This window comes from Trichosurus vulpecula, chromosome 4 (genome assembly GCF_011100635.1).
Source record: "Trichosurus vulpecula isolate mTriVul1 chromosome 4, mTriVul1.pri, whole genome shotgun sequence".
NCBI lineage: Eukaryota > Metazoa > Chordata > Mammalia > Diprotodontia > Phalangeridae > Trichosurus > Trichosurus vulpecula.
The window spans coordinates 301,901,276-301,926,829 of NC_050576.1; the positions used below are offsets into that span (position 1 = coordinate 301,901,276).

General features: G+C 38.3%; 1 protein-coding gene across 1 annotated transcript in view; it reads right to left on the minus strand.

Moving 5' to 3' along the window:
• LOC118847145 (aldehyde oxidase 2-like) overlaps positions 1-25,554 on the minus strand; it is a gene marked incomplete at its 5' end in the record, with an annotated part of 102,820 nt that overhangs the window by 22,463 nt on the left and 54,803 nt on the right. Inside the window, 9 exons of the mRNA XM_036755733.1 lie at positions 962-1,150; positions 1,257-1,322; positions 7,096-7,210; positions 10,252-10,304; positions 12,738-12,812; positions 14,686-14,814; positions 16,197-16,292; positions 18,027-18,254; positions 24,590-24,781. Of these exons, the coding sequence (XP_036611628.1) occupies positions 962-1,150; positions 1,257-1,322; positions 7,096-7,210; positions 10,252-10,304; positions 12,738-12,812; positions 14,686-14,814; positions 16,197-16,292; positions 18,027-18,254; positions 24,590-24,781 (1,143 nt within the window). The remainder of the gene's footprint in view (positions 1-961; positions 1,151-1,256; positions 1,323-7,095; positions 7,211-10,251; positions 10,305-12,737; positions 12,813-14,685; positions 14,815-16,196; positions 16,293-18,026; positions 18,255-24,589; positions 24,782-25,554) is intronic.

Here is a 25,554-nt window from a genome sequence, read left to right on the forward strand (position 1 = left end):
AAAGTAAGGGGAATTGGGAGGCTTCGTTTATATCCTATTCTGGAGTCCTGTTACAGAGAAGTCTTTTCCCACCCTCAAAACCTAAGTTTAGCTTCTGCTCCGAATGAGGGTTCATTGTAACCTAATTTGCCATCTGTACATTGCAGATCTTAAACGTTTAGTTTTCCTTTCTTAGGGATCATCATGAGTTTTTACATTTTGAAGAAAAACCTGAATAACCCTCTATACTCAATTCCCTATGAGAAGCAAGGGCCTCTTTTTATGGAATTTGGAGACCTTGGAGAATCCTAGGATCATGGTTATAGCAATGATCAGGTTCATGTCATTTAACCAATTTAGGCCTGAGTTTGATTGTCTATAAAAAGAGGATGTTGGGACAGATGTTTTTTAAGGACCTAGCCCCAATATTCTATGGATCTATGAACCCGATTGCAACTGATTTTTATATTCTATTTTGGCCTCCAGCTGTCATCCCTACACTAATTTAGCTACAGGGGGCTATTTCCATTGCATCTTAGAACATGTCATAGGTGCTTACTTTAACCAGGAGAACATTGTATACGGTAACAACACATTGTGCGATGATTAACTGTGATTGACTTAGCTCTTTTCAGCAATACAATGATCTAAGACAATTCTAAAAGATTCATGGTGGAAAATGCTATCCACAACTAGAAAAAGAACTGATGGAATCCGAATGCAGATTAAAGCATACTGTTTTCACTTTTTCTGTTCTGTTCCTTCTTTCAAAACATGACTAATATGGAAATATGTTTTACATGATTGCATATATATATATAACCTATATCAAATTACTTTGGGAGGAGGAGAGGAAGGAAGGAAAAAACTTAGAATTCAAAATTTTATATAAAATGAATGCTAAAAATTGTCCTTACATGTAATTGGAAAAAATAAAATACTATTTAAAAGAAAAAAGCAAGAACATGTCATAGATGCTTACTTTAGATGAATAGATTGCCATTGGGTTCTCTGATGATGTCAGTAAGGAAACATTCAATTCCTCCGGGATGTCTGTGACTGTAGGAATTTTGTACTCATCGGGGCCCTGAGAATGCAATACTCCTTCAGGAGAATATTTCAGTTCTTCTATTGTATAGAGTCCCAAGCCCTGAATGAATGAGCCTTCAATCTGCAAAGGGACAATTTCAAGATTTTTGAAATAATATTTTGAGAGCACAGTCAAAACAACAGTGACTTGTAAGATAACTTACAGATCTAAGTACTATGGTATTTACCTGTCCTATATCTATGGCGGGATTTATGCTGCAACTTGCATCCATGACTATGTCAGTTCTTATGTTCTAGAAAAAAATCAAAAGCTATATGTAAAAAATATTGCATTTTAAAAGACACTTTTCTTTGAAAGGGCCCCCTTCCTCCCAGAGCCATGCCTCAAAGACATTTCACTTTACTGTTTTCTTGTTTTTGTGTCCCTAGCACTTAGCATAGTGCCTGGCACACAATAAATGCTTGATAAGTGGGTGAAAAGAACTGAAAAGCCCCACTCTGACCGACGTTAAACCTAAAGTCAAAGCCAACTTTGGAAATGTTCTAGCGTCCTATAAGGAGATTCCTGGACTGAGCTTTAAAAGCTGGGACTTAATAATAATACACTCAGGTTTGCACCATTACTAGATCATAAGCTTCCTGGAAGATTCTAAGGTCCATAAATGGAGGGACCATACCTTATTTGCCTCCATATCTCCTTCAGGTGTTATCACAGTGCTTTGTACAGAACAAATATTTAATACAATTTTGTTGAATTGAATGGGAGTGGTTAGTAGATTGGAGAAATAAGCAATAACAACTAGCAATAGTTTTAAGCAGAAAAATAATAGTATGATTCTTTGGGTAAACTTAATTTGAAAGTGATTTTTGTCAATTTAATGAATCTGATTACAAGAATGTGGAAGTCGACAAGAGTGTATGACCAAATGCCTGGGTTTAGAGTAAATTACTGAAGTTGGTTGGAAAAAAAATCTTATGAGAGACTGTGTAGGTCTCTGAGAATGCTGGAAGTTACCAAAATTGGCCAAGGATGTCAGAATGTCAGCTCCCAGAGAGCAGAGATTATTCCATTTTTTCTTGTCTTTCTATCACCAGTGACTAGCGTTGCCACCAGCCTGACACCACACATAGTAGGTGCTGAATAAATGACTGTTGTTGGATTGATTCAAGATTGTAATTACAAAATAATAATCAAAAGTCCAGTAGGTCACTGATCTCATCAACTACCACACGTACATGTCTGGCCAACCTGGACAACGCCTATCCATGTCCTATTAGTTCACAACAGAGGGATCCAATCAGTGTTTGGGGCCCTTATTGCATTCTCTCAACACATGGATGCCAGTGGAGTATATAAGCTGTCCACCAGTTATCCTTTACTTTTCCAGTTAGACATTTCTGTGATGACATCTTTTATGCTGATACTCTTGTATAATTCCTTAATTTTTAGTGTTTTGCGATCTGCTAACACTCTCTTCATATATCAAAATATCGGGGCGATGTATAATGTAGGCCTAATTATCCTGGCATAACAATAAGAAATCAGACAATATTAATTATAAAATGACCATGTATTTGTGCCTCCTTGAACGTTCTAGCAAAGCAGCCACATCTAAGAGATTGATCTTGCAGGAGGCCTCAAAGAGTCATTCTGCTGAAACTTAAGACCAAACCTATGGGTACAGATTGACCTCCTTCATCAGGGTCTGGCCACCTTGAAAACCTTAGTAACTATGAATATGCATGCACATAAATAAATTATGATTACTGACACTGTCACTAAGTCAAATCAATTCAATTAAAATTAAATGCTAGTGTATGTGAAAATACAAAATGAGAAAACAACACAGTCTCAGGCCTCAGAGAGTTTGCAGTTTAATAGAGGGAATAAGATTCATAAATAAACATGATACAAGGTAGAATGTGATAAGTGATATAAATGAGAGGTTGAGACAAAGTACTATGGGAGGTCTGAGAGAGGTGAAATCACCTTTAGCTAGGGGGTTCAGGATAGGCTGGAACCTAAATTGTGAGATGAATTTGTATAATCAGACCACCAACTTTTTGGAGCAATGAATAGCAAAGTTGAAGAAATGATAAAAATGAGATGGAGCATACAATCAAAACAACTCTAACCTGACCAATTAAAATAAGCCATCGATGTTGCAAATACATTAATCCATTGGGTAAAAGCACAGATGTTGACAGATTTATTATGATTTTCTAAAAAAAAATTGAACTGATGTAATCCAATCACCTAGTGAAGAGAATGAAAGAGCTCCTTAATTTATCTCAGCCAGCAATTTGATCACTTTGCCAAGGAGAGGGAGGGAGGGAGGGAGGGAGGGAGAGAGAGAGAGAGAGAGAGAGAGAGAGAGAGAGAGAGAGAGAGAGAGAGATGGCTGCCAAGAATAACACTGGCTAAAAATATGAACTAATTTGTAAAATCTTATGGAGATATGTGATGGAAAATTGTGAGTAGTACTGCCTCATAAAACAGTAGGAAACAGTAGGAAGAAAAGCAACTTTACAAAAAAGCTTAGCAAAGTCTCCACAAAGCCAGAATATCCCCAGGGCATTTAAGGATAAACTTGGAAGGAAGATGACCAAGGGATGAAAAATAGAAAAAGTATGTAAAGATTATCTTAAAGTTTTCTACATCAATGAAAGTGGAACCATCACATTGAGACTCTATTATAGTCCCTGATATGTTGCCAGAGAAAGTTGGAAAAGTGTTAAGGAAAAGAAGGATAATGATAAGAGTGGGTAGGTGTTCACAGAGTAGGCTTATGCTACTACAGGCACTGTGGTTTTGAAGGCAATGAGGGATTGATTCACAAGATATTTGGAAGAGGAAGAGCACCAATTGTTGGGGGTGGGGAGGAAAGTACCAACCCCCCCACATTATTATAAAGTCTTTGAGAATAATCTGCACATGCATTGAGGTCATCCTTAATAAAGATACAAGGAAGGAGTAGGCAGCCTTTCACAGATAAAATTCTGCAGCAAATCACATTTTCTCAATCTTGCAATTGATCAAAAAGCGCCAAGAATATAAGGTCCCACCCAGTTTATTGTTAGTTGTCTATGAAAAAGTACTTGTCTATGATTCAGTAGAAAAAAATACTGCCTTAAAGGATCTTCTCCAACAAGGCATTTCCAATTCAAATAACAAAATCATATAAGAGGTGTGATAATAAAAATAACCTATGATAAAGTGAGGTATAAAACAGCTTGCCAAGAGTGCTTACTGGTCTCAAAGAAGATGCATATATAGCACAAAGTCCAAATGGAAGAAGGATTCCCAATAGATAATGAGGTCCTCCAAATGTTCTTTGCAGATGATCTAATGATTGAACGAATTCCTGGAACACTGCAGATGTTCCAGGAGATTGAAAATAACTTAAAAGAGTTCAGCCTATGTTCCAGGGGAAAACTAAGTGGATGAAGAATGCCTATTGTAAAGATTATGATATGATATTGCTTGCACAAGCCATACTACTGCTCTATTCTTGGACGAGTACCATGAATGAACAACGAATTGAGTCTAGAGTTGACCAGCCAGAAAGAGGGTTGGATTGCCTTTAGGAAACTTTTTAAATGACCCAAAGTTTTTCTTTGAAACAAATGCCTCTATTTTTAATGAAGATATTCTTCTGGTAATCTTGTATGCCTGTAAATCACAGAATACCACAGTTTCAAAATAATTAAAGTTGTAGTTCATTAAAAGGGCAACGGAGAGATGTATGGTGGGTGTGAATAGGCTACAACATGTCATACTATACAAAGGATGTTGTCAGAAAAAGAGATAACTGGAAAAGGTCCATCGTCTGATAAGAGAAAGGAGCAGCTAATGTACCATGATTGAAAAGCACAGCATCTAGATTCTAGAGGAAGTTTCACAGCTCATTGGGTAGACTTTCTGGATGATTTATGGGAAGACACAGACAATAGTTACACACGATGAAAAGGTGTGGGTAAGTTGTAATCTGTACAGTTAGTAAGTAGTTCCCCCCTGCCCCATTGATGAAATTACAGATCCACCAAATACAAAAATACTTAAAAGATGCTTTAATATCTTCAATATGACCTTTTTTTTCTTTTTTTTCAAAAAGAAGTTTTTTGGGACACTTTTCATTTTTATATAATTTTCACTTCCGGATATACCACCTTTTTCTTTGACTATACCCCTCTTGGTTGAACTTTCCTCTCACCTTATGATAAAGAAAAACAGTTAAGCAAAAACAAGCAAATACAGGGACCACACCTGATGATGCATGCAACATTCTGCCATTCTAGTCCCTTGCTTCTCTGCCAAGAGGAAGAGCAAGATATGTTTCATTCAGATCACTTCTTTTTGAGGGAAGTTGGCTGAAGATGACCTTGGCATGAGTTCTAATTTGGTTTTCTGTAATTTTCCATAGCACACTGTAATATGCTATGCAAGAATAAATAAGATCATCTGATGGACCACCATGAATCCCTGAGCTCATTAACATGGGTGCTGCCTTCTGCAGTGCTGGTCACACCTCATTCATGCCTGCCTAGCCTGTGTAGCTCTTATTTATACTCTTCTGTAAATCTGCCACAATTCCATAATTGCCTTCCATAAATCTGTCTGCCAGTGTCCTAGGGGTCTTCTTGTTCTCTGGACATTACGTGGATACCAGTGGAGCCTGTGTGATTTCCATAGCATATTTTATTCCAAAATCTCATCTAGTATAGGTCTAAAGTTTCTGAGTATTCATTTGTGAAATCTGAATTTTTTTTTGCTAAACACTGATAATTCCCATTCAAGTCCAACTCTGATGCTTCATGGTGACATGGAGATAAAGTTGGGTTTTTCAAGCCTGCGCTAGTGGGGTATGAGCTCTGGTAGTCTCTAACAGTAAGGAAAAGTTTCCAATATAGACCTGGTAATGGATTGTATATCTCTTGTCCAAGGACCAATCTCCCTAGATTTGGAGAGGCTCATTACTGGCTTGGCCACAGGGTGATGAATGTTTTTGGTTATAGCAACTCTCAAAGTTATGAAAGAATTGTGATCTGCATCAGTGGAGGGACTTCTACACTGAAGAAATCACAGAATCCTAAAGTACCTCACTTATGGCTGCTAACAACCAGCTTTGTTTTGTAAAAGTGTTGTTAATGGCCCATAGCTAAACGCCATGGTAAAGTTAGAAAACCCCACTGAAATCTTGGCTAGCTGATTTCCTATTTAAAACATTGTTCGTGTGAGAAAATTTCTTGTAAATTTTTTTCACCTAATATTTTTTTTCTGAGGCATAACTAATGATATTTGAAGAAGGGGCATGCCTATGTGTATATAACCAAAAATATTTGCCAGTAAGTTTTTTTTTTACCAAAAATTCCCCACAGGGGTCTTTGGAAAGGATCTTTGCAGAAATATCATTTCAGAATGGTTTCTTAAGATCATTTACTAAGTTACCTACCTATTCTTTAACACTAAATATATACAATATTTGATACTCATAGTACCTGACCTTTGGAAAACCTTTTCTCAACTCCTCCCCAGAGTCAAGCTTCTTGACCACTGTTATTTTTATTTACATCATCATAATCAAATATGTGCTGGTAAATGTTTAACAACCCAGCTCTCCAAAAAAAAAAATGTACACACACTTTAACAACAACAACAGAAGTCTCTGAGACATCCAGAAATTTAGAAAATTAGAAATTTTCAGTAGGCTATTAGTGAGGGGAGATACCACTTTTGAAAGTGTTTCTTGTTTCTCCTTTCTCTAGAACGGAGTAGTTTTGAAGGAATTTGTTTTTAGTTTCCTGGAGTAAATATGCATATAGTTGATGTTTAATTTTTTTCCCCAGGCAGTGAAGACTACAGTATGCACTAAAATTTGAATTTTGGGGGCATATGTGGAAATTTAGGGAAGAATTGGACATCAAGACATTTCTGTGTAACTGAAAGGATCTTGGTCTTATCTTTTCAATAGCTCATAAACTATAAATTACCTCAGTAAAAGGCAGAGAGTCTTTTAATACAACCAAAGGAAACAAAATTTTATCATTTGTGGAAGTTATAGTAACCTTATGAGCTCCTGTCAGGCAGTCAATTTCAACTTCAGAACAGGCTGCTCCTTCAACGTAGTAGGGAAATGGGTCTCCTTCCCCTTTCTCCCAGTCCATATTCGCCTTATAGCCTCTGGTGAAAGCAATAAAACCTGTGACATTAACTTTAGTGTGAGCATAGCATGATGTCATTTTTATTTCTTAAGCCTTTTATTGATACACTTTTTGGTATAACTTTTATTTACATCTGAGAGCTATAATTCCTCCATTCTCACCACCTACTGAGTCATCCCTGATAATAAAGAATCAAAAAAGAAAGAGAAAAAAGTTTAGTAAAATGAACACATCAATTGAATCTGACAGTATATACAGTTTTCAATACCCATAGTCCCTTGACCTTTGCAAAGAAGGGAGAGGGGTATGCTTTCTCAGCTCTTCCCCAGGGCCAAGTTCTTGGTCATTAAAATTATACCTCTTTTTTGTTATTTACATTTCCATCATTGTCAGAGGTGTGCTGGTAAATGTTTAACAACCATCTCTACAAAAAAAAAAAGCACAAACACTTTTAAATCTAATCTGCATTATTAACATTTTCTCCACCAATTCCTTAAATCTAGGCAACCAACAAAACAATAAATCAAGCCCTAATTCGTTGCATTTGTTCACTTCTGAAATGTAAATGATCATTTAGCAATTGGCTCTTTGTAGCCATTGTGTATCATTTCCCTCATGTTGACTTCATTCTGCATCAGTTCATGTCTTATGCTTCTCAGAATTCTTCATAACCATTATTTCTTGTGACAGTAATATTCTATTATATTTATGAACTACAACTTGTTTAGCTACTTTACTTTAACGAACATCTACTTTGTTTCCAGTTTTTTTAACTAACAAAAAATGTTGCTATGAGTATTTCTATATATATGAGACTTTTCTTTATGTCTTTGTCCTTTTTGTGGATTGTGTCTAATGGTGGCATCTCTGAATCAAAGGATAAGGATATTTTTATAACTTGAAAAAATATAATTACAAACTGCCTTCTAGAATGGTCGGACCAATTCATAGCTTCAGCAACAACTATTGGGATGCCAGTTTTTCTGTAGCCCCTCTGAAACTGACTTTCCATCTTTTGTCATCTTTGCCATAGATTTATAGTTGGAAGGGACCTTAAAGATCATTTACTTCAATTGCATCATTTTACAGATGAGGAGACTGAGGACCAAAGTTCAAGGCCAGATTGATTAAGTACTAAGGGGCATTTGGAGGAGATTTGAAGCCAGGTCCTCTGACTCCGAATCCAGTGCTGTGCTGCTATATCATGATATCTCCCTTCACTAATGGCCTATTGAACATTTCAAACTGGGTGCCTCAGAGATATCTCAAATTCAATGGAATTAAAACATGACACATCTTTCCCCCCAAATATACCCCTCTACCAAACTTTCCTAATTCTATAGTTGTTGATGTTGCTTAGTAATTTTCTAGTTGTGTCTGATTCTTTTGGCTCCTTTTGGGGTTTTCTTGTCAAAGATACTGAAGTGGTTTGTCATTTCCTTCTCCAGTTCATTTTACAGATGAGGAAACTGAGGCAGAGTTAAATGACTTACTCGGGGCCATAGTTCTATAGAGGATACCGCTATTCTTCTACTCTCCCAGTTCCATAACCTCAACATTATGTAAGATAACCCTAACCCCATTCTCCCTCACCTTAAAATCTAATTGCAATAAAAATTTCTACCTCCACAACAAATTGAATTTTTTTCCCTATTTGTCACACATGGCACTCTATTTCCTGTCTTGGTGCCTGTTTCACTGGATGCCCCTACTTTCCTCCCCACCTGGGTGTTTATTCCCTCCTCACCTCTGCTTCATGAAAACCCTCACCTCCTTCAAATCCTTCAGGCTCAAGTGCCCCCTTCTATAGGATGCTTTTCCTGATCTCCCCTCCCTAAGTCCTTTATATCTATTTTGTATTTATTTATTCTGTATAAATGTGTTGTTTGTATGCTATCTCCTTTGATAGAATGCAAGTTCCTTACTATCAAGGACTGTTTCATTTTTGTCTTTGTATTCCAGAGCCAAGCTTAATGCCTGGTACATAGAAGGCACAATAAATGCTTATTGGTGTTTCCATTGATATTATAATGCTTAAGAAAGACCGAAGGGATCATGCATCATGTGAGTGATGGTCTTATTTCAGATATCCTTTAGCCTGGTGTTGGACCTGTTTAGGCTTTAACTGTATTCACCCTAGACACCTAAACTTTCCCTTTTGTTTTCCCCGATTTACACATCACTTTAGGATTCACGAAGCATTTTCTTCATAATAATGCTGTGAGGATAGGAAGTGTAAGTATTATTATTCCCGTATTGTGAATGAGGAAACTGAGTCTCAGAATGCCTGGTGGAAATAACTCTAGACTTAAAGTCCAAAGACATGGCTTCAAGTTCCTGCTAAATAACTGTGTGACACGTGACTAATATGGAAATATGTTTTGCATAACTGCCCATTTATAACCTTGATCAAATTGGTGATCAGCAATTCTCAAAATGTGGTTCTTGGACTCTTGGGGGTCTTTGAGAAACTTTCAGGGAGTCTTTGAGGTCAAGGTTTTTTTCATAATATTAAGACATTATTTGCCTATGAAAATACTCCTCCCTTTTCTAGTTACCTATTTGTGTGAGGTCATATTTTCTTCATATACTTTAGCCGGAAGAAAGTATCACAGCATATTGAATACAAAAGCAGATATGAGAATCCAGCTGTCTTCTATTAAGCCAGATATTAAAGAGATTTGCAAAAAACATGTAAAGCAATGCTGTTTTTATAACTTTTTCATTTGGGAAAATATGAAAAATTATTTTTCATAAAATGTTATTTAGCATGTAATGGGTTTACAATGAATTAATGCTAAACATTTTAAAAATTATCAGTTTTAATTTCCAATATGGTGAATATTAATAGATATGACCCAAGTGAACAAAAGCTTTCCTGGGCCCTAAATAATTTCTAAAAGTGCAAAGGGATCTTGAGACCACCAAAAAGTTTGAGAACTGTTGATCTAGGCTAATTCTCCACATTTTACAGATAAAGAAATGGACCCAGAAGTCAAGTACCATCTCCAGATAGGCACAGTCCTGAAATGTACAAAAAAGAGAAGACTTTTTTTTTACCTGAAGTATCCTGTAGCTGAAAGGCTGATTCTGTTTTCAAATGCTTCTTCAACCTGCACAATGGGCACATTTATTCAAGACAAACTTCTATTGGAGGAGACATAAAAACTTGCAAGGTTCAATACCCAGGGTGTGAGTGACTCTGTGCACTTGGGAATATGGGAGGTTATTGAACCCCGGAGGTCCTGACACTTCATCCTCTAGAGCAGAGGCTAGGCTGGTGGGTACTTAACTCTTTCCACTCTGGAGCTCCTGCTCTGGGGCCTGTACAGTTCTGATTGGGTGAGTGCCTCCCATGGACCACGATAGCTACTGTCCCCAGCCATGCTTCATGCTTCATGGCTGGTCACCTTCTTGCATGCCTTCTCTCTGGTCTCCCCACCCATTATCCAGTTCTGGAATCATTCTCAAATCAATACTGCCATTGCTCCTGGAAAGGGTGTCAACCTACTCCTCTGTGGTTCCACTTACCAACCCTGTGGCTTTCTCTTCCTTCCTTCCTTCCTTGGTTCCTCCCTCCCTCCCTCTCTCTCTCTCCTTCTTGGTATTGGTAAATTTTATTTTTTTATTGTGAATTTAATTGTTCACAGAGGTTTGTATCAGAAACAGTGAACTTTTGTTACATATAGTTTGCTTTTTAGGATACATAATTGGACATATATGTCTAAGAAAACCCCAAACAGAAATTTATATCTCTGATATTTTAAACCAAAATAACCCTCCTTGGCTACTGCACATCTCTAGGTACTGTTTCATCATTAGAAGGTAAACTCCTTGAGGTTAAAGACTCTCTCTTTTGTGTTTATATCACCGGAGCTTAATACTGTGCTTGGCTCAAAGTCAGTACTTTTCATTCATAGTCAGTGGTTTTCATTTATTCGTTCATTTATTCATAGAATTGAAATCAGATGTCCAGGTTAGGCTATGCACCCTGATGTTCTTTTTTTTGTTAGTTTGGGGTTTTTTTTGTTTTTGGAGGGGGGAAGGCAGGGCAATTGGGGTTAAGTGACCTGCCCAAGGTCACACAGCTAGTAGTCAAGTGTCTGAGGTCGGATTTGAACACAGATCCTCCTGACTCCAGGGCCGGTGCTCTACTCACTGTGACACCTAGCTGCCCCACACCCTGATGTACTAAGTCCACCCAGGCCATGAGGTAGCTTTTGTCATAAAATAACTGTGTTCAGCTTCTTGTCCTGTCTAGAAAAGCAGCCCATGTACTATTTGGGGTAAAGCAGGAGAATCCCCTTCTTGCCGGCTGGCTAGTGGCTTTTTTGAAGTTGGGGAAAGACAGAGAAGTTTTCCTAATGTCTAAGATCCTATCTCAGAGTATATTTTCCCAGAGAAGCAATTTTGGAAATTGTACTTAGGTTCCGGGCTAGTCCATAGAAGTATGAGGGAGCACACTGGCAGAGACCTCATGAGTGAGTGACCTCAGGCATCCTTTGACCCACCCCCACCCCCACCCCTACTTCCTCAAGGGTTGCAATCCTCAATAAATAGATACATGTAATATATGTTATAAACATATATGTTTATATATGCGTGTGTACATATGTATAGACACAGAGATATATGTGTATATTTATTATCTCATTTATCTATCTATCTATCTATGTATATATTATATTCCTGTTGGGTCTTTGCTATAGTAAGAGAGGACCCGCTCTAAAGTTTTCCTTTCAACTTTGACTTACATAATTTCGGAACTCTGAGTTCTAGAGGTCGAAGTAGGGTAGAGTCACATCAGTTAGGCTTAGCATACACGATATAATTCATGAGCCGATTATGGCTTGATTTTCTAGAAATTTTTGGGTGGGGAATTCTTGGGAGGAGAATATATTCTGATGAAAGTAGATCTATTATGAGTAAGACTAAGATATCAGAGTTATTTTCCCCGACGCATAATCAATATTAAATTAATCAATATTAATTAAAATCTTTTGTCTCTCTCCTGAAACAGAGAGGGGTTGTTTAGTCTGAAGGAGACAATACTTAGAAGTGACATGATGACGGCATTGATATTGTTGAAGGGTCATCACAAGGAGGAGGGTTTAAAACTTGTCCTTAGCCCCAAAGGACAGAATTAAAAGCAATAAGTATAAACTGCCAAGAGGTAGTTTGAGAGTGTCAAACACCCAACTTCTATTTTGGTTTCAGCCGTCCTTTTTATTAAGGCATGTCAGGTAAGTGACTTTGTAATGGTATATATTTTGCTCGTGTCTTCTTCTGAGCTGTGTTCTTCCCTTCCCCAGATGTGTACAGATGAATGCTTTATTCAAGCATATGTGCATTTAGGGACAGTCTCTTCAATCCTTCCACTTATAGAGCCCAGCTGGGGAAAAAGAATAGGGCATCCAGTGTTTCTGATATTAGAACGGCTGTCTTCACCCTGTCTTAGACCCGCCTCTCTAAGTAAACAGCAATTTGTACCAGTCTTCCTGGATTTATTTCTTATTCTCAGAAGTAAATGGGGATAGTGCACTTACCCAGTTTTCCCATGTGCCATCAGGATTTTTCTTAATGATGGGCTCAAGGCGTTTCAGGAGAATCTGACAGGCATTCTTGTGGGGTTAAAGATGGGGAAAAATCATATTGGAAAAAACGTTAAGTCATTTAACATTGAATGAAAAACTAGTTAAAGTTAATTCATATTTGCTTGATAAAATTAGTTACATTAGGGATAATTATGGTATAATTAGTTACATTAGGGACTTTAAAAATAGGAAAATAGATTTAGATGAGACCCTCAAGGTCATTTAATTCAACCCTCTCATTTTACAGATGAGGAAACTAAGACTCAGAGAATGACTTGTCCAAGATCACACAGCTAGAAAGTTTCTGAGGTGAAATTGGGACCCGGGTTTTCCTGATTTCAAGTCTAGAGTTCTATCCACTACACCAGACTATCATTCTTTTCCTCCTTGCTTAATCCCTCTATGAATGTACCTTCACTTATATCCTTGCTTTCAGGTTCTACTTTGAGAACTCTCAGGCTTTTCCCATCTCTTCCTCCATTTTTTGTGCCTGTCCTTTCTTTTACCTCCTTCCATTCCACTAACCCTGCTTCTCATGGATCAAGCCTTCCTATATTTAATCACATTTCCCTTGCCCTTTTTAGTAATACTAACTACCTTACTGTCAATATCTGCCATCCTTCAGATACAGAATGGTAACAATGTCTTACTCTTTATGGCTTTAGTCACTTGCTCTAGATATGAGGTGAAGATTGAAGAGTATGCTCAGTTTTCTGTTGGACTGTATGTGGTAATACCAAATGTGGTAGATACTACCAGTTCTAATAAGAATCCCCAAATGGGCTCTGATCATTGACTTCTTTCTGTATTCACTATGAGCTCTGAACTCCGTAGAATGAGTTAGATCTTTGTCTGTTCCCATAATTTCCATATACTTTGAGTTGGTTCTCTACTGGGCCCAGTCTTGGCCAAAGGCAGATCTCATAGGTTTTTGGTTCCCTCCAGCTTTTATTCTGAAGAACACCTTAAGACACTGAATCTCAGAGCCATTTAATTGAAGCCATCCCTGAGCAAAAATCCACTCTCTAAAACAATCGATGAATGATCATCCAGCTCTTGTTTGAAGACCTTTAGTAAGGGGGACCAGGCTGCCATCTATGTTAGTCGATTCCAATTTTGCATAGCTTTAATTGTTAGGAAGTTTTTCCTGACATAGGCGTGCCGTCCCGTGGAGCATGCATGGATTGGGTCCGTGCTCTGTCCCCTTCAGGTGGGCCATCTGTGTTCTAGTCTGTTGCTAATGGACATGTACAGCCAGCAGCTCCTGACTGGTCCCTTCATCCCCATGACAGGGAGTTGTGTTAAACATGATTGGTGACTGAGCCAGGAAGAGCAACATACTCAGTAGCTCATGAGAGAAAATGAGCACTTTTGAAAATGTTGCTCCTGATTCTACCTGCTTTCCCTTGGTCCCTAGGGGACCAGCCTGGTCGCACATATCTTTTGGCAGGTGGGCCAGAGTCCATGTGCTTCATCAGAAGGGACCATGCATGGTATGGACCCCACTACATTGACATCAAGTGTCAAATGACTTCTTTGCAATTTATATCTATTGCTTTAAATTCTGTCCTTTGGGGCTAAGGACAAGTCTTAAGCCCTCTTCCTTATGATAACCCTTTAACTACGTTGACACTGTTATCTTCTACATCTTGTCTTCTTTTGACTAAACACTCCCTATCCCTTCTCATTTTCATCCATTAAAGCTATGTTTCCAGCATGGCTTGAAAGCAGTTCCTCCTAGATATCAACTCTAGGACTGGTACTTACCACATTTTACATGGTTTTACGTGGTTGGCAACAAATCTTCTAGACTTTAAGCACCCTAAACACCCATATTTAGTTAAAGGGAAGCCACAGACAAAGAAAAATTACACAAGGAAAAAATGGTAGTAGCTGTAACCTGCACGGCTTTTCCATTGACGTCAGCACCAATGGATGCAGCAGTAGCAATAGTGTTAGGCACGGTGGCTGTATTTGTTTCACAGAAGTGCATATATGACATTGGTATCTTTAATTCACGGCTGGCAATCTATCAGGAAAATAAACATTTTCAAGGAGTAAGATTTGTGATGAATAGTAAATATAAAGAAGAACAATTTTATTAAGTTATTTATACAATGCTATCACTCCAATAAATCGACAAGCATTCGTTAAGGACCTACTGTGTGTCAGACACTGTACTAGGTGGTGGGGATATAAAGAGAAATGCATAACAGTCTGTAACCTCAAGAAAATTAGTCAAAACTATGTACATGTATAGGTCTATCCAAATTTTTTGTTGTTCAGTTGTTCAGTCAAGTCTAACTCTTCATAATCTTGCGGACCATGCTGTCCATGAGGTTTTCTTGGCAAAGATATTGGATTGGTTTGCCACTTCCTCTTCTAGTTGATTAAGGCAAACAGAGATTAAGTATATAAAGTAGATATAAAGTGTTTTTGGAGGGGAAAATATTAGTAGTGGGAGGACCAGGGAAGACTTCTTGCAGATTTAATTTATTTATACATCATTTATAATTATGTTATGTATTTACATTTATTTGTATGTGATTTAATTAATTTGTTTAAGCTTAGTCTTGAAGGAAACTGAGGCAGAGGTGAAAGAGCATTATGGGTATAGGGGATAGCTAGTGCAGAGGTATGAAGTTGGGAGATGTAAGTAGCCAGTGTGAGAAATAGCCAGTAGATCAATATGGATGGATGATAGAACGTATGGGGAAGAATAATGTAAAAGAAGGCTGGAAAGGTAGAAAAAAGCCAGGTTGGGAAGACCTTTAAATGCCAGAAGGAGTTTATATTTGATGCTAGGAAGACACTAGAATTTATCAAGTAAGGATGTGAAGTTGTTAGACATGTACTTTAGGAAATCCACTTTGACAACTGGATGGATTGGATTGGAAAGGGATTTGAGGTGTGGAGATTAGAAGCCTTTTTCAATAGTCCAAGAAAGAGGCGATAAGGACCTGATGTAAGATAGAGGCTGTGTGAGAGGAGAGAAGGGATATCATTATCTGTCTCTGTCTATTGGTCTCCTTCTGTGTCCCCCCACCTCCCTTCTCATTATATGCTCCATCAGGGAAATGCCAGGTTCTTACTTAATTGATCCATCACCAAATCCCATGTGTATAGCAAAGGGAATGTTTGATAAATATTCTCACTTGGATTAATGCCTTCACCTGCATTTCATATTTGATTATACCTGAACATCACATCCACCTACCCAGCCGCTGAAGCTACTCTATCTGATATCAGAGAAGCCATTTGTAGTAACATTCAAGAACCCAGATACTAAAAGCAGAAAGTCCTATTTAATCAAAAGTTAACAAACACGAAAGAAAAAAGATGAAGCTAAAGACTAAAGGCACAAATAACTGACATTTGTAGCATAAGATTTCTAGTTGTTATTTTTTTTACCTGTAACATTTTGGTGTGAATACCTTGCCCCAGCTCACTTCCTCCATGAGTTACCAGTACAGACCCATCTGTGTATATATGAACCAGTGCAGCTGCCTAGAAAAACAAATATTCCGAAAGCTGGTTATTTAATCAAAGTTTGATATTAAACATGGAAGAAGTCAAAGTTTTCAACCATGGGCAAGGAGAGGAAACACAGGAAGAGAGGATAGGCAGTGGAAAAGATGACTGGATCTAGAATCAGAGGCCCTGGGCTCATATGTCACCTCTGTTATCACCTGTGGGACGCTGGGAAAGCCACTTAACATTTCCAAGCCTTAGTGGCCTCATCCATAAATTAAGGGTAGTCTCTAAACTTCTGATCTGCTAATAACAAAAAAAGGGGAAGTTGAAGCTTTGGCATCTTTCAGGCAGATACCATCCTCATGTATCACTCCACTTTTAGCTTCATTCACACCTTTGGTACTCTAATGATTGTGAATATTGGCTTCAACCAGTTAAAAAATGTTGCATTTTGCCATTTGATAGGGGAGTGGGGAGAGGGGGAAGGAAGAAACATCTGGGCTTTCTTTAAGTCAGGATTTAGAGAGGCAAGGAGGCAGCACTGCCTAGATTCTGACATGTTAGTACTTGTACAGACTAATAATAGTCTTGATTTACTGCCAAGAGCCTCCAAGAATGGTGCTTCCCAACCTGAGATTGCAGAGTCAGCATTCTAGCGTGATTGATGAGTCATTGTCATTCTCTGGACTGAAATAGCACAAGTTGCAATCCTAACCTTATTATTCTGAGGTACATAAAATTTGGAATTATGTAGGGACTCTAGAAACTTCTCATATGGAGACTTGAAATCCTTGCTTATTTTGTATGGGCTTGTCTAATAGGAAGAAAAGTTAACTCCTATAACCTTGGATAGATTACCAAGATTTGAATCAGAAAAGATGACGTGACTCCATGGATAGGGCAGGACAAATGGCCTTGGTAACCAGGACATACAACTTCTCACACCAGCTCAGTCATTGACTCACTGTGTCTCATGTGAGGTACTAAAACTTCCTATGCCTCAGTTTCCCTTTTTATAAAATAGATATGCTGTCCAGGAGTGTGTTGTCCAGTTGTTTCTGACTCTTCATGAACTCATTTGGGGTTTTCTTTGCGAAGATTCTGTAGTGGTTTGCTGTTTTCTTTTGCAGCTCATTTTACAGATGAGGAACCAAGGCAAACAGAATTGTAAATCTGACCTATAGACATAATAAAGCCAATTCTATCCCCCAGCAAAGAGGGGATTCCATCTGTAAAAATCTAGGCTAGATGGTCAACAGAGGTTTATGTGGACAGTGGTAACTCTATACCTTCTCTAGGCAAAGGCAGAGTAGCTTTATATATTTGGAAATGGGTATAGGGGTAGCCAGGATAAATAGCCAGTCTATTTGTACATGGTTCAGTTTAACAGTCCTGAAACATAGGAAGTAGCTAGAGTATCCTGGGGAACGTGGTCTGCAATTGCATATAAATAATTTCCCTGCCCATTACAGGACCTGGAAGAGATCTCAGAGGTCAGTTAGTCCAATGTCCTTATTTTACTAGAGAGGAGCTGAGTTCCAGAAATGTTCAGTGGTTTGCTCAAGATCATACAGGTAGCAGTCAGCAGAGCTAGGATCTGAACCTTGGTCCTCTGAACCAAGTCCGTGTGTAGTACTTGTTCCACTTTTTCCACCGGGCTGCTGATTTTTATTTACTTATTTTAGCATGACTACAATGCATCCCATCCTTTCATACAGCCTTCTTGTCTTTTTTCTCTCATTGCCTACATCAATAGTAATTGCCTACCTGATGGTAACTTGTTGCACCGAAACCAACTGAGAACTTCATGGGGACAATGGCTATGCCTTTCTTTTTCCAGTAATTCTTTGAATTGAATTTTTCCACTTTTGCTTTCCTGGTATGGTAGGAAGATTTGTCCAGACACTCATTCCAACATCTTATCAGTTTGTCAGGACTGTATGCTTGCTTGTAGATTGTTTTGTCAACTCGTTTGTACATATTTTTCTCTCGAATCTGAAATGTAGTGAAACTGGATTAACATATACCATTGAGATAGAAACTGACCACATCAGATCAAACAATAACATTTGTTAAGCCAGGTACTGTGTTAAATACTTGGAATAGAAAGAAAAAGTAAAAACAGAGAAAAACAGATTGGGACAATTTCCCAACGAGATCATTAACTTTTTGAAGGCTATGCTATTCCTTATCATGCAACTCCAAATTGTAACTAAAGTGGTATGATTGGGGTTTTATCCCAGGGTGCTAAATTTAGAAGATGCCAGTGATATTTATGTCTTTTAACAGCATAGAAAAAGCAGAGCTTAGCATCTAGTTAGCAATCTAGTTGACTAAAATAGGAAGCTACTAGATGGTGGCCTGGGATGAACTTCCTTTCCCTGATCCCACCTCGTGCTTTCTCAGCAGTGGCCTGATGAGGCCTTTATCTTCACACACAGAGCGGTATCTTGTCTCCTCACTCAACTGAGGGTACTTTTGTGCCAAGTGCCCCCAGGTATGGTACTTGTCGCAGGTTAAAAAATTCCAGATTATGGCTTGCTTAGTTGTCCCTTCTCCCCAACCTCCATAGTACCTCTACTCAATAAAAGTCAAAGTGACCTTCAATACTTGAAGACTGTGTCAGTCCAGTGCCAGCCCTGGTTGGTCATACCAAACTGGAAAGGCTTTAAATGTGATGGACTTCATGTTTTTCATACTAGGACTAGACCATTTAAGTATAGAGAGACAGCTCTCAGAAAGCCGGCCATAAGGTGATTTCTTTTTTTTTGATTCGATTCAATTCAATAAACATTTATTAAGCATATACCGGGCACTGTGCTAAGTGCTGGGGATACACATAAGAAAAAGACAGCCCTGCCCTCAAGGAGTTTACAATCTAATGGAGGAAGACAACACACAAAAGGAAGCTGGACCCAGTGTAGAAATATTTTACTCCATGGAATTGAAACCAGGCAGAGCTGCAGATGCAAAATGGAGTGACCTGGAATTCTAAGTTCTGCTCTCTACAAAGGAAGGATACGGAGGGGTTGCGATCTGTCAGTGAAAGGAGTGCCCACATTGATCGAAGTCATGGATCTTTTACAGTAGTCAAGTAAAAATCCACACCATACTTTGTGAGTGTTTACAAAATACTCTGGATGAATACATGAGTGAATGACTGCAAGTGTATGCATATAGGATCCAAAAAGTAAATTTCTCTTATCATGTTAATGTAGTTTTCTGACTCCCTTTTCACTGGAAGTGGAGAGTAGTGAGGAAAGGCATAGAGCTCTGGGAAGAAGGGTTAAAAGACTCGGTGACTTCTTTGCTCTCTTTCTATAGGTATGGCATTGAATTTGAAATTATAATAATTATGCTCCGTCATGGTTTAAGGGCCCTTTGAATCTTCCTGACAAAATAGGAACTCTTTGATAAAAGGAACTTGCCTTTTGTTCTGGCAATGATAACATGAAAAAGGATGATGTTCTCTGCTGTGGAGTTATTGGAGCAATGTGGACCAAGGACTTGGAGTTCATCACCTAAGCTATACCCTAGGCTTTCCTTTTAAAAAAAGAAAGGTCCTCCTGAGGGAGAGGGAACAGAGAGATGCAGAGAAGAAAAACAAGCTGCATAGCATATCTGTCATTGGAAAGCCTTCGAGAATGAATCTGGGTCCATGTTAGTGCAGAGCTAGTGATGTGCCACAAATCACACTGATGATAATAACTGACCTTTGGAGAGGTCAGAGGCATGTCTTTCACTGGCATTCACCAGGAACGGATACGCCCCCTCCTTTTTGTATAGATCCATATATGCATCCGGAGTCTTACATTTGTTGTCACTGAGTTATTTGTTCTACTAAAGATGAGTAGTGACATAGATAATTCTTAGTACCAGATAATACATTTTAACAATTTCCATCTAAATATGTCTGTGTCATGCTCTGTGAGCTTCTAGCCTTTTAAGCAGAATACTGAAGTCCCACTGAGATCTAAGAAAAGATGGGAAACTCTACCACCATCAGACATCATTTTAACACCTTGCTTAACTCCCAGCTCCTCCCCCCTGGGAAATTACAGCATGACTTCTCAATGAGGATCGTATTTCTCTGCATCCTTCAGTCAATTGTGTGACCTTGAAGTCATGGTCTGCTTTGTAAAAGCCTGTCACTTATGTTTTCTTATTTTCATAAAAATACACCCAATTCATATATATATATATATATTATACACATATACACACGCACACACACACACACACACACACATATATATGCATATATATATATATATATATATATATATATATATATATATAATTCTCATCAAGATTTCATAGAGATGAAAAAGTAGGTACATGGATTGGTAGTTAATGATATCTACTAGATTGTCTTTTTATTAGCAATAATAATATAACAATATCTAGCATTTATATGGGGCAGCTAGGCGGCACAGAGGATAGAGTACCAGGCCTGGAGTTAGGAAGGCTCCACTTTCTGAGCTCAAATCTGGCCTCAGACACTTACTAGCTATGTGACCCTGGACAAGTCACTCAACCCTATTTGCCTCAGTTTCCTTATCTTTTAAATGAGCTGGTGAAGGAAATGGCAAACCACTCCAGTATCTTTGCCAAGAAAACCCCAAATGGGGTCACAAAGAGTCTGTCATGACTAAAAAAGGACTAAACAGCAGAACATTTATATAGCACTTTAAAAGTTTGCAAAGCACTTTGTAAATATTATCATATTTGATACTCATAACAACCCTGGGAGGTATTTGCTATTATTATATCTCTGTTCTATAGAAAAGTAAATTGAGGCAAACAGAGATTTGGTAACTTCCTCAGTGTCACCTAATTACTAACTGAAGCAGGATTTAACTTCAGGCCCCCTGACTCCAAATCCATCACTCTGTCAAGTGAAGTACTCTTGCTACTATGCCAAGGTTACATTTTAGAATTTTTTTTAGCCAAATAACATTGAATTAGTGCTCTTGAGGTATGCAAATGCCCTTTACATGCACTATTTCATTTAAGCCTCATAATAACCCGGGGAGATGGGTACTCGAGAGATTTCATCACATTTTACAGATGAGGAAACTGAGGCACAGCTGTGTTAAATGACCTGCCCATATCACCTAATAAGTGGTAGAGGTGGGATTTTAGCCTACATCTTCCTGATTCCAAGTACAATATTTTTACCATGCCGTGCTTCCTCTTTGGAGTTCCCCCCCCTGCCAATTGTTCAATATTTTCTCTTCTTTCAGGTGCCTTGAGAATCAATCCATCAATCTTTTCAAAATTACATTGCCTGTAACACAAATTTCTTCTTTATATACTTGTTCTTTGTCTATAGCACCTTTTCATACTGGGGAATGGGATGATAAGAGTTCGAAAACTGTGATTCCTCTGGTCTTTACTTCACTAAAATTATTTCTAAAAATTATAAAATACAAAGTTTATAAAAGTTTTTTTTTTACATAAAACAGGCAATGTGGTATTGGGGAATGTAATAGTTATAATTCTTAGTCCATGCTGTCAGGCTGTTCCAGAAGGTGCCAATAGGATAATTCGCAAATGTAAGTGAAAGATTTATTTCTGCCTATGGAAGACTGAAGTCTATTTCTAATTCAAAGAAGAAAAGAAAGACACATGGAAGAAAAAGGGAGTATCTTGTAGTCGTCAGACAATCCACGCTTTTGAAATCAATATTTGAAGGTAGAGATTTAAAAATGATGAGAGCTCTGTACTGGCCTGGTTTACAAAGCAAATGGCACCCTTTGGACCTGAGTCTCTAAAGAAACTTTCAAATGTTGCAGGATGTTGGAGGCTGTTGTTTGGAGGCTGTTCTCAGAATGTGGCCCAGGGATTCTGGGAAATATTTTCTTTTTGCTCCATGGCTGATTGTTCTTAGTATACTACAGTCTCTCTGATTCCTTGTGCTTATCTCCTGCCGTGCTCAGCATGTATGGGAAATTGGTCTTTGAAAAAAATAAAAAAAAAAACCCTGACCCAAATCAAGAAATAAATTAAAATGTAAAAAGTAAAGAAACTTATCTTGATTCAGGAAAATTTTCAGCTTTTAGAAGTCTGTGGATGATGGTACCAAAAAAACCAGAACATTTGATCACTTAGAAAATGAAACTTGCCAGACGAAATTCCATGTAGCAAAAGTTATATTTCTCTCCCTTACTCTCCTTAGATCTCTTTCTAACACTATCACTTAATCAGCAAGCATTTATTAAACACCTACTGAATGACAGGCAACTGAGCAAGGCCCTAGGTATACAAAGACAAAAAACCCACCATGAACTTATATTCTAGGTTCAGAAACTTTAACTTTCTTGGTTTTATTATATTGTTGATAGCTTCTTTTGTTTTCAAATCTTTTCCTGCTTCCTATAAACCAATAAAAACTAAGTTATAAGGGATTAATTCTTTAAGATCTCAGACCAGGATAACAGACCAGGATAAGGAACATACATTCTAAAAGAAAAGGATGTAATGAGAATTAAAACAAATTAGTAAAGAAATAGGGAAACAATCTCAAATGTAATACTTAAGAGATTAGAATATCATCCCTAAGCAAATAGAGGAAGAAGAAATGCCTGGAAATTTAAGCTTGGACTTAAAGGGGGCATTGTAAAGTCTCTCCTATATGTCCAGACCAAAGATCAGGAAGATACTTTCCAACAGTTTCTGTTGCTTTTTACCATCTCAATCTCAGCAGAAGTTAATCTCTCTCTCTCTCTCTCTCTCTCTCTCTCTCTCTCTCTCTCTCTGCTTGCCTCTCTTTGGTCTTGGCAGGGAACTGGAAATCTGTGCTTTGGGCACATTCACTCTGGCACTCTGTACTGCTTACACCTTCCATGTGGAGTTGGGCTTCCGAGTTCCATTCCTTTCCTGTTTCTGGAACTAGCATATGTTGTATGTTATAGGTATCCTTACTTAGCAGACTGAGGATGGACCAGGTCAGCTCTCTGCCCTAACAAACTTAGGCACTGGCCAGCACTCCCAGTTGCTGTGCCCAGTCATTTTTTGATGAGACTGGGCTTTCTCTGACTCCTTTTCTACCTCTGTTGGCCCCATAATAAAATCTTTTCAAACATGGAACTATATCACATGAGATTTCAGTCCTGGGAACTTCAATCAGTTACCTCCTTAAATGAGGACTGATTCCTTATGGGAAATGCAATTGTTTCAATCAAATGGACCTCAGTTACATTATTATATCTCACTCAAAGTCCTCCCCCAAAGCATGACTTCAGATTTCACAAAAATGTTACAAATGAGTGAGAGATGTATTTGGTGATGGAAGGGGGTAGTATTCCATGATTGGAGGAGTGAGGGGAAGGGAGAGAGGGGGAAACAGAGACTCACAGAGAGAGAGAGAGAGACAGAGAGAGAGAGAGAGAGACAGAGACAGAGACAGAGATAGAGAGACAGAGACAGACAGAGAGGAAAAAGAAGGTAGGAAATTATTAAATTCATTATGAAGATCTCATGAATGTTTAGTGCAACTTTATCACTTGTTTCAAAAGATGTTTTGGCCTATAAGATTGTTTTGCTAATGCATATTTTCAGTAGTTCTTCTCCCCATTACCAATAACATAGTAGAGAAGTATTAGGTGTTGTCAAACTTCAGTGAGTTTGAAAAATCCTATTTATGTCTCATCTCTGCCTACTGAGAATTTTCTCTTCCTTCTAGGTCACGTGCTGCTTCCTCCATGGAACCTTTCCTGATTTCCACCCTGTTCCCCGCTCCCCAATAGCTGGAACTGATCTTTCCTTTCTTAAATCCCTCATGGCACTGCAACCGACCTCTCCTAGGCACTTCATCATTTTCTAACCTGTACTATAGTTATATAGATAGAGGAGTAGTTGATAGATGGAGAGCTGGCCTTGGACCTTAGAACAAGATGAGTTCAAGTCCTCTCCCAAACAGATGCTAGATGACTAATGATCTTGTGACCCTTGGCAAGTCACTTAATCTTTTCATGCCCCAGGCAACCCTGTAAGACTATAAGCTACCGAAAAGTTACTGACCTGCCTTGGTAGAAGGGGTTTCTTCACTTGGAGTTCCCTACACAGATGAAATGAAAGGTCTGTATTAATAAAACTAGGAAGACTCAGACATGTGGAGACTCCATCCAAGAACCTACTTCATAAGGGTCTTGTGAGGAAACCATTTTGTGAACCATAAAATGCTACAAGAAGACAGGCAGAGACAGAGAGAGAGAAAGAGAGAGAGAGAGAGAGAGATTGAGAGTGTGTGTGTGTGTGTGTGTGTGTGTGTGTGTGTGTGTGTGTGTGTACTGATGCCATTCCTCTGTAAGTTTCTTTTTGGTTACCTTTTCCGGTGGTAAACCAGATTTGGCTGCCACGGCTGTGATGCAAGACTCCATTAACAATCCACCCTGTGGGAAACCAAATCCACGGAAGGCTGTATTGGAAGGCAGGTTGGTTTTGCAGGCCCGGCCCCAGAATCGGAGGTTATTAATTTTATAAGCATTTTCCAGTTTCAGTAGAAGATATTCTATCACCTAAAGTATAAGTGATGTTAAAGATTATTAGTCATGTGCTTTTTCTTTAAGGTTAATCACAGACTTGAATTTTGTGAAGGGAATTATGATTTTTCATATTAGTCAGTATGATATATGTAATGAATATACTAATAGATTAGATTTTCAGAATTGCCTGTTCTAGCTTGTGAGTTAGACTTAGAATGCAGCTTGAAATGATCAGTCAAATCCTTGACAATGCTGCCACAATTGCTGGCATTCTTGTGTCCGTGGACCTTAAGTGAAGCAAATCAAAAACTGTATAACCTGTTCCCATCACAGAACTCTGGTTCTGTGTCTTGGGGGGTGGTCATGACTCTCTGAATTTTAAATAATCAAAGAATTGTTGTATTGTGGGATATATGGGTTTGTCCTGGGAAACCACTCAGAGGCTGGGAAATGATTGTAATCCACCTTCTCCCCTCCTTCCCCACCTATGATGTATGTATATAAGGTGTGCTTTTAATTCAGCTTAGAGAGTATTGCTCACTCTGAAATTGATTAATTAAATTAATACTTGATTACTGGCACTCCTGTCTCTAGACCTGTTTTGTGAGGCTCCGAGCATTCTCAGGTTAGAGACTGGCTCAGTAGAAATCCTGTTAACAATGTCTTAGCCATTTGAACTCTGCTTAGTGGTTTAATTTGCTGAACTGAAGGGTCTGCTTAAGGATTAATTTCCCTAACTACAACCAGTCTAGAATTTTTACATTCCACTTTGTAGTTAATGGAGTTACTTTTTTTTTTTATTGTGC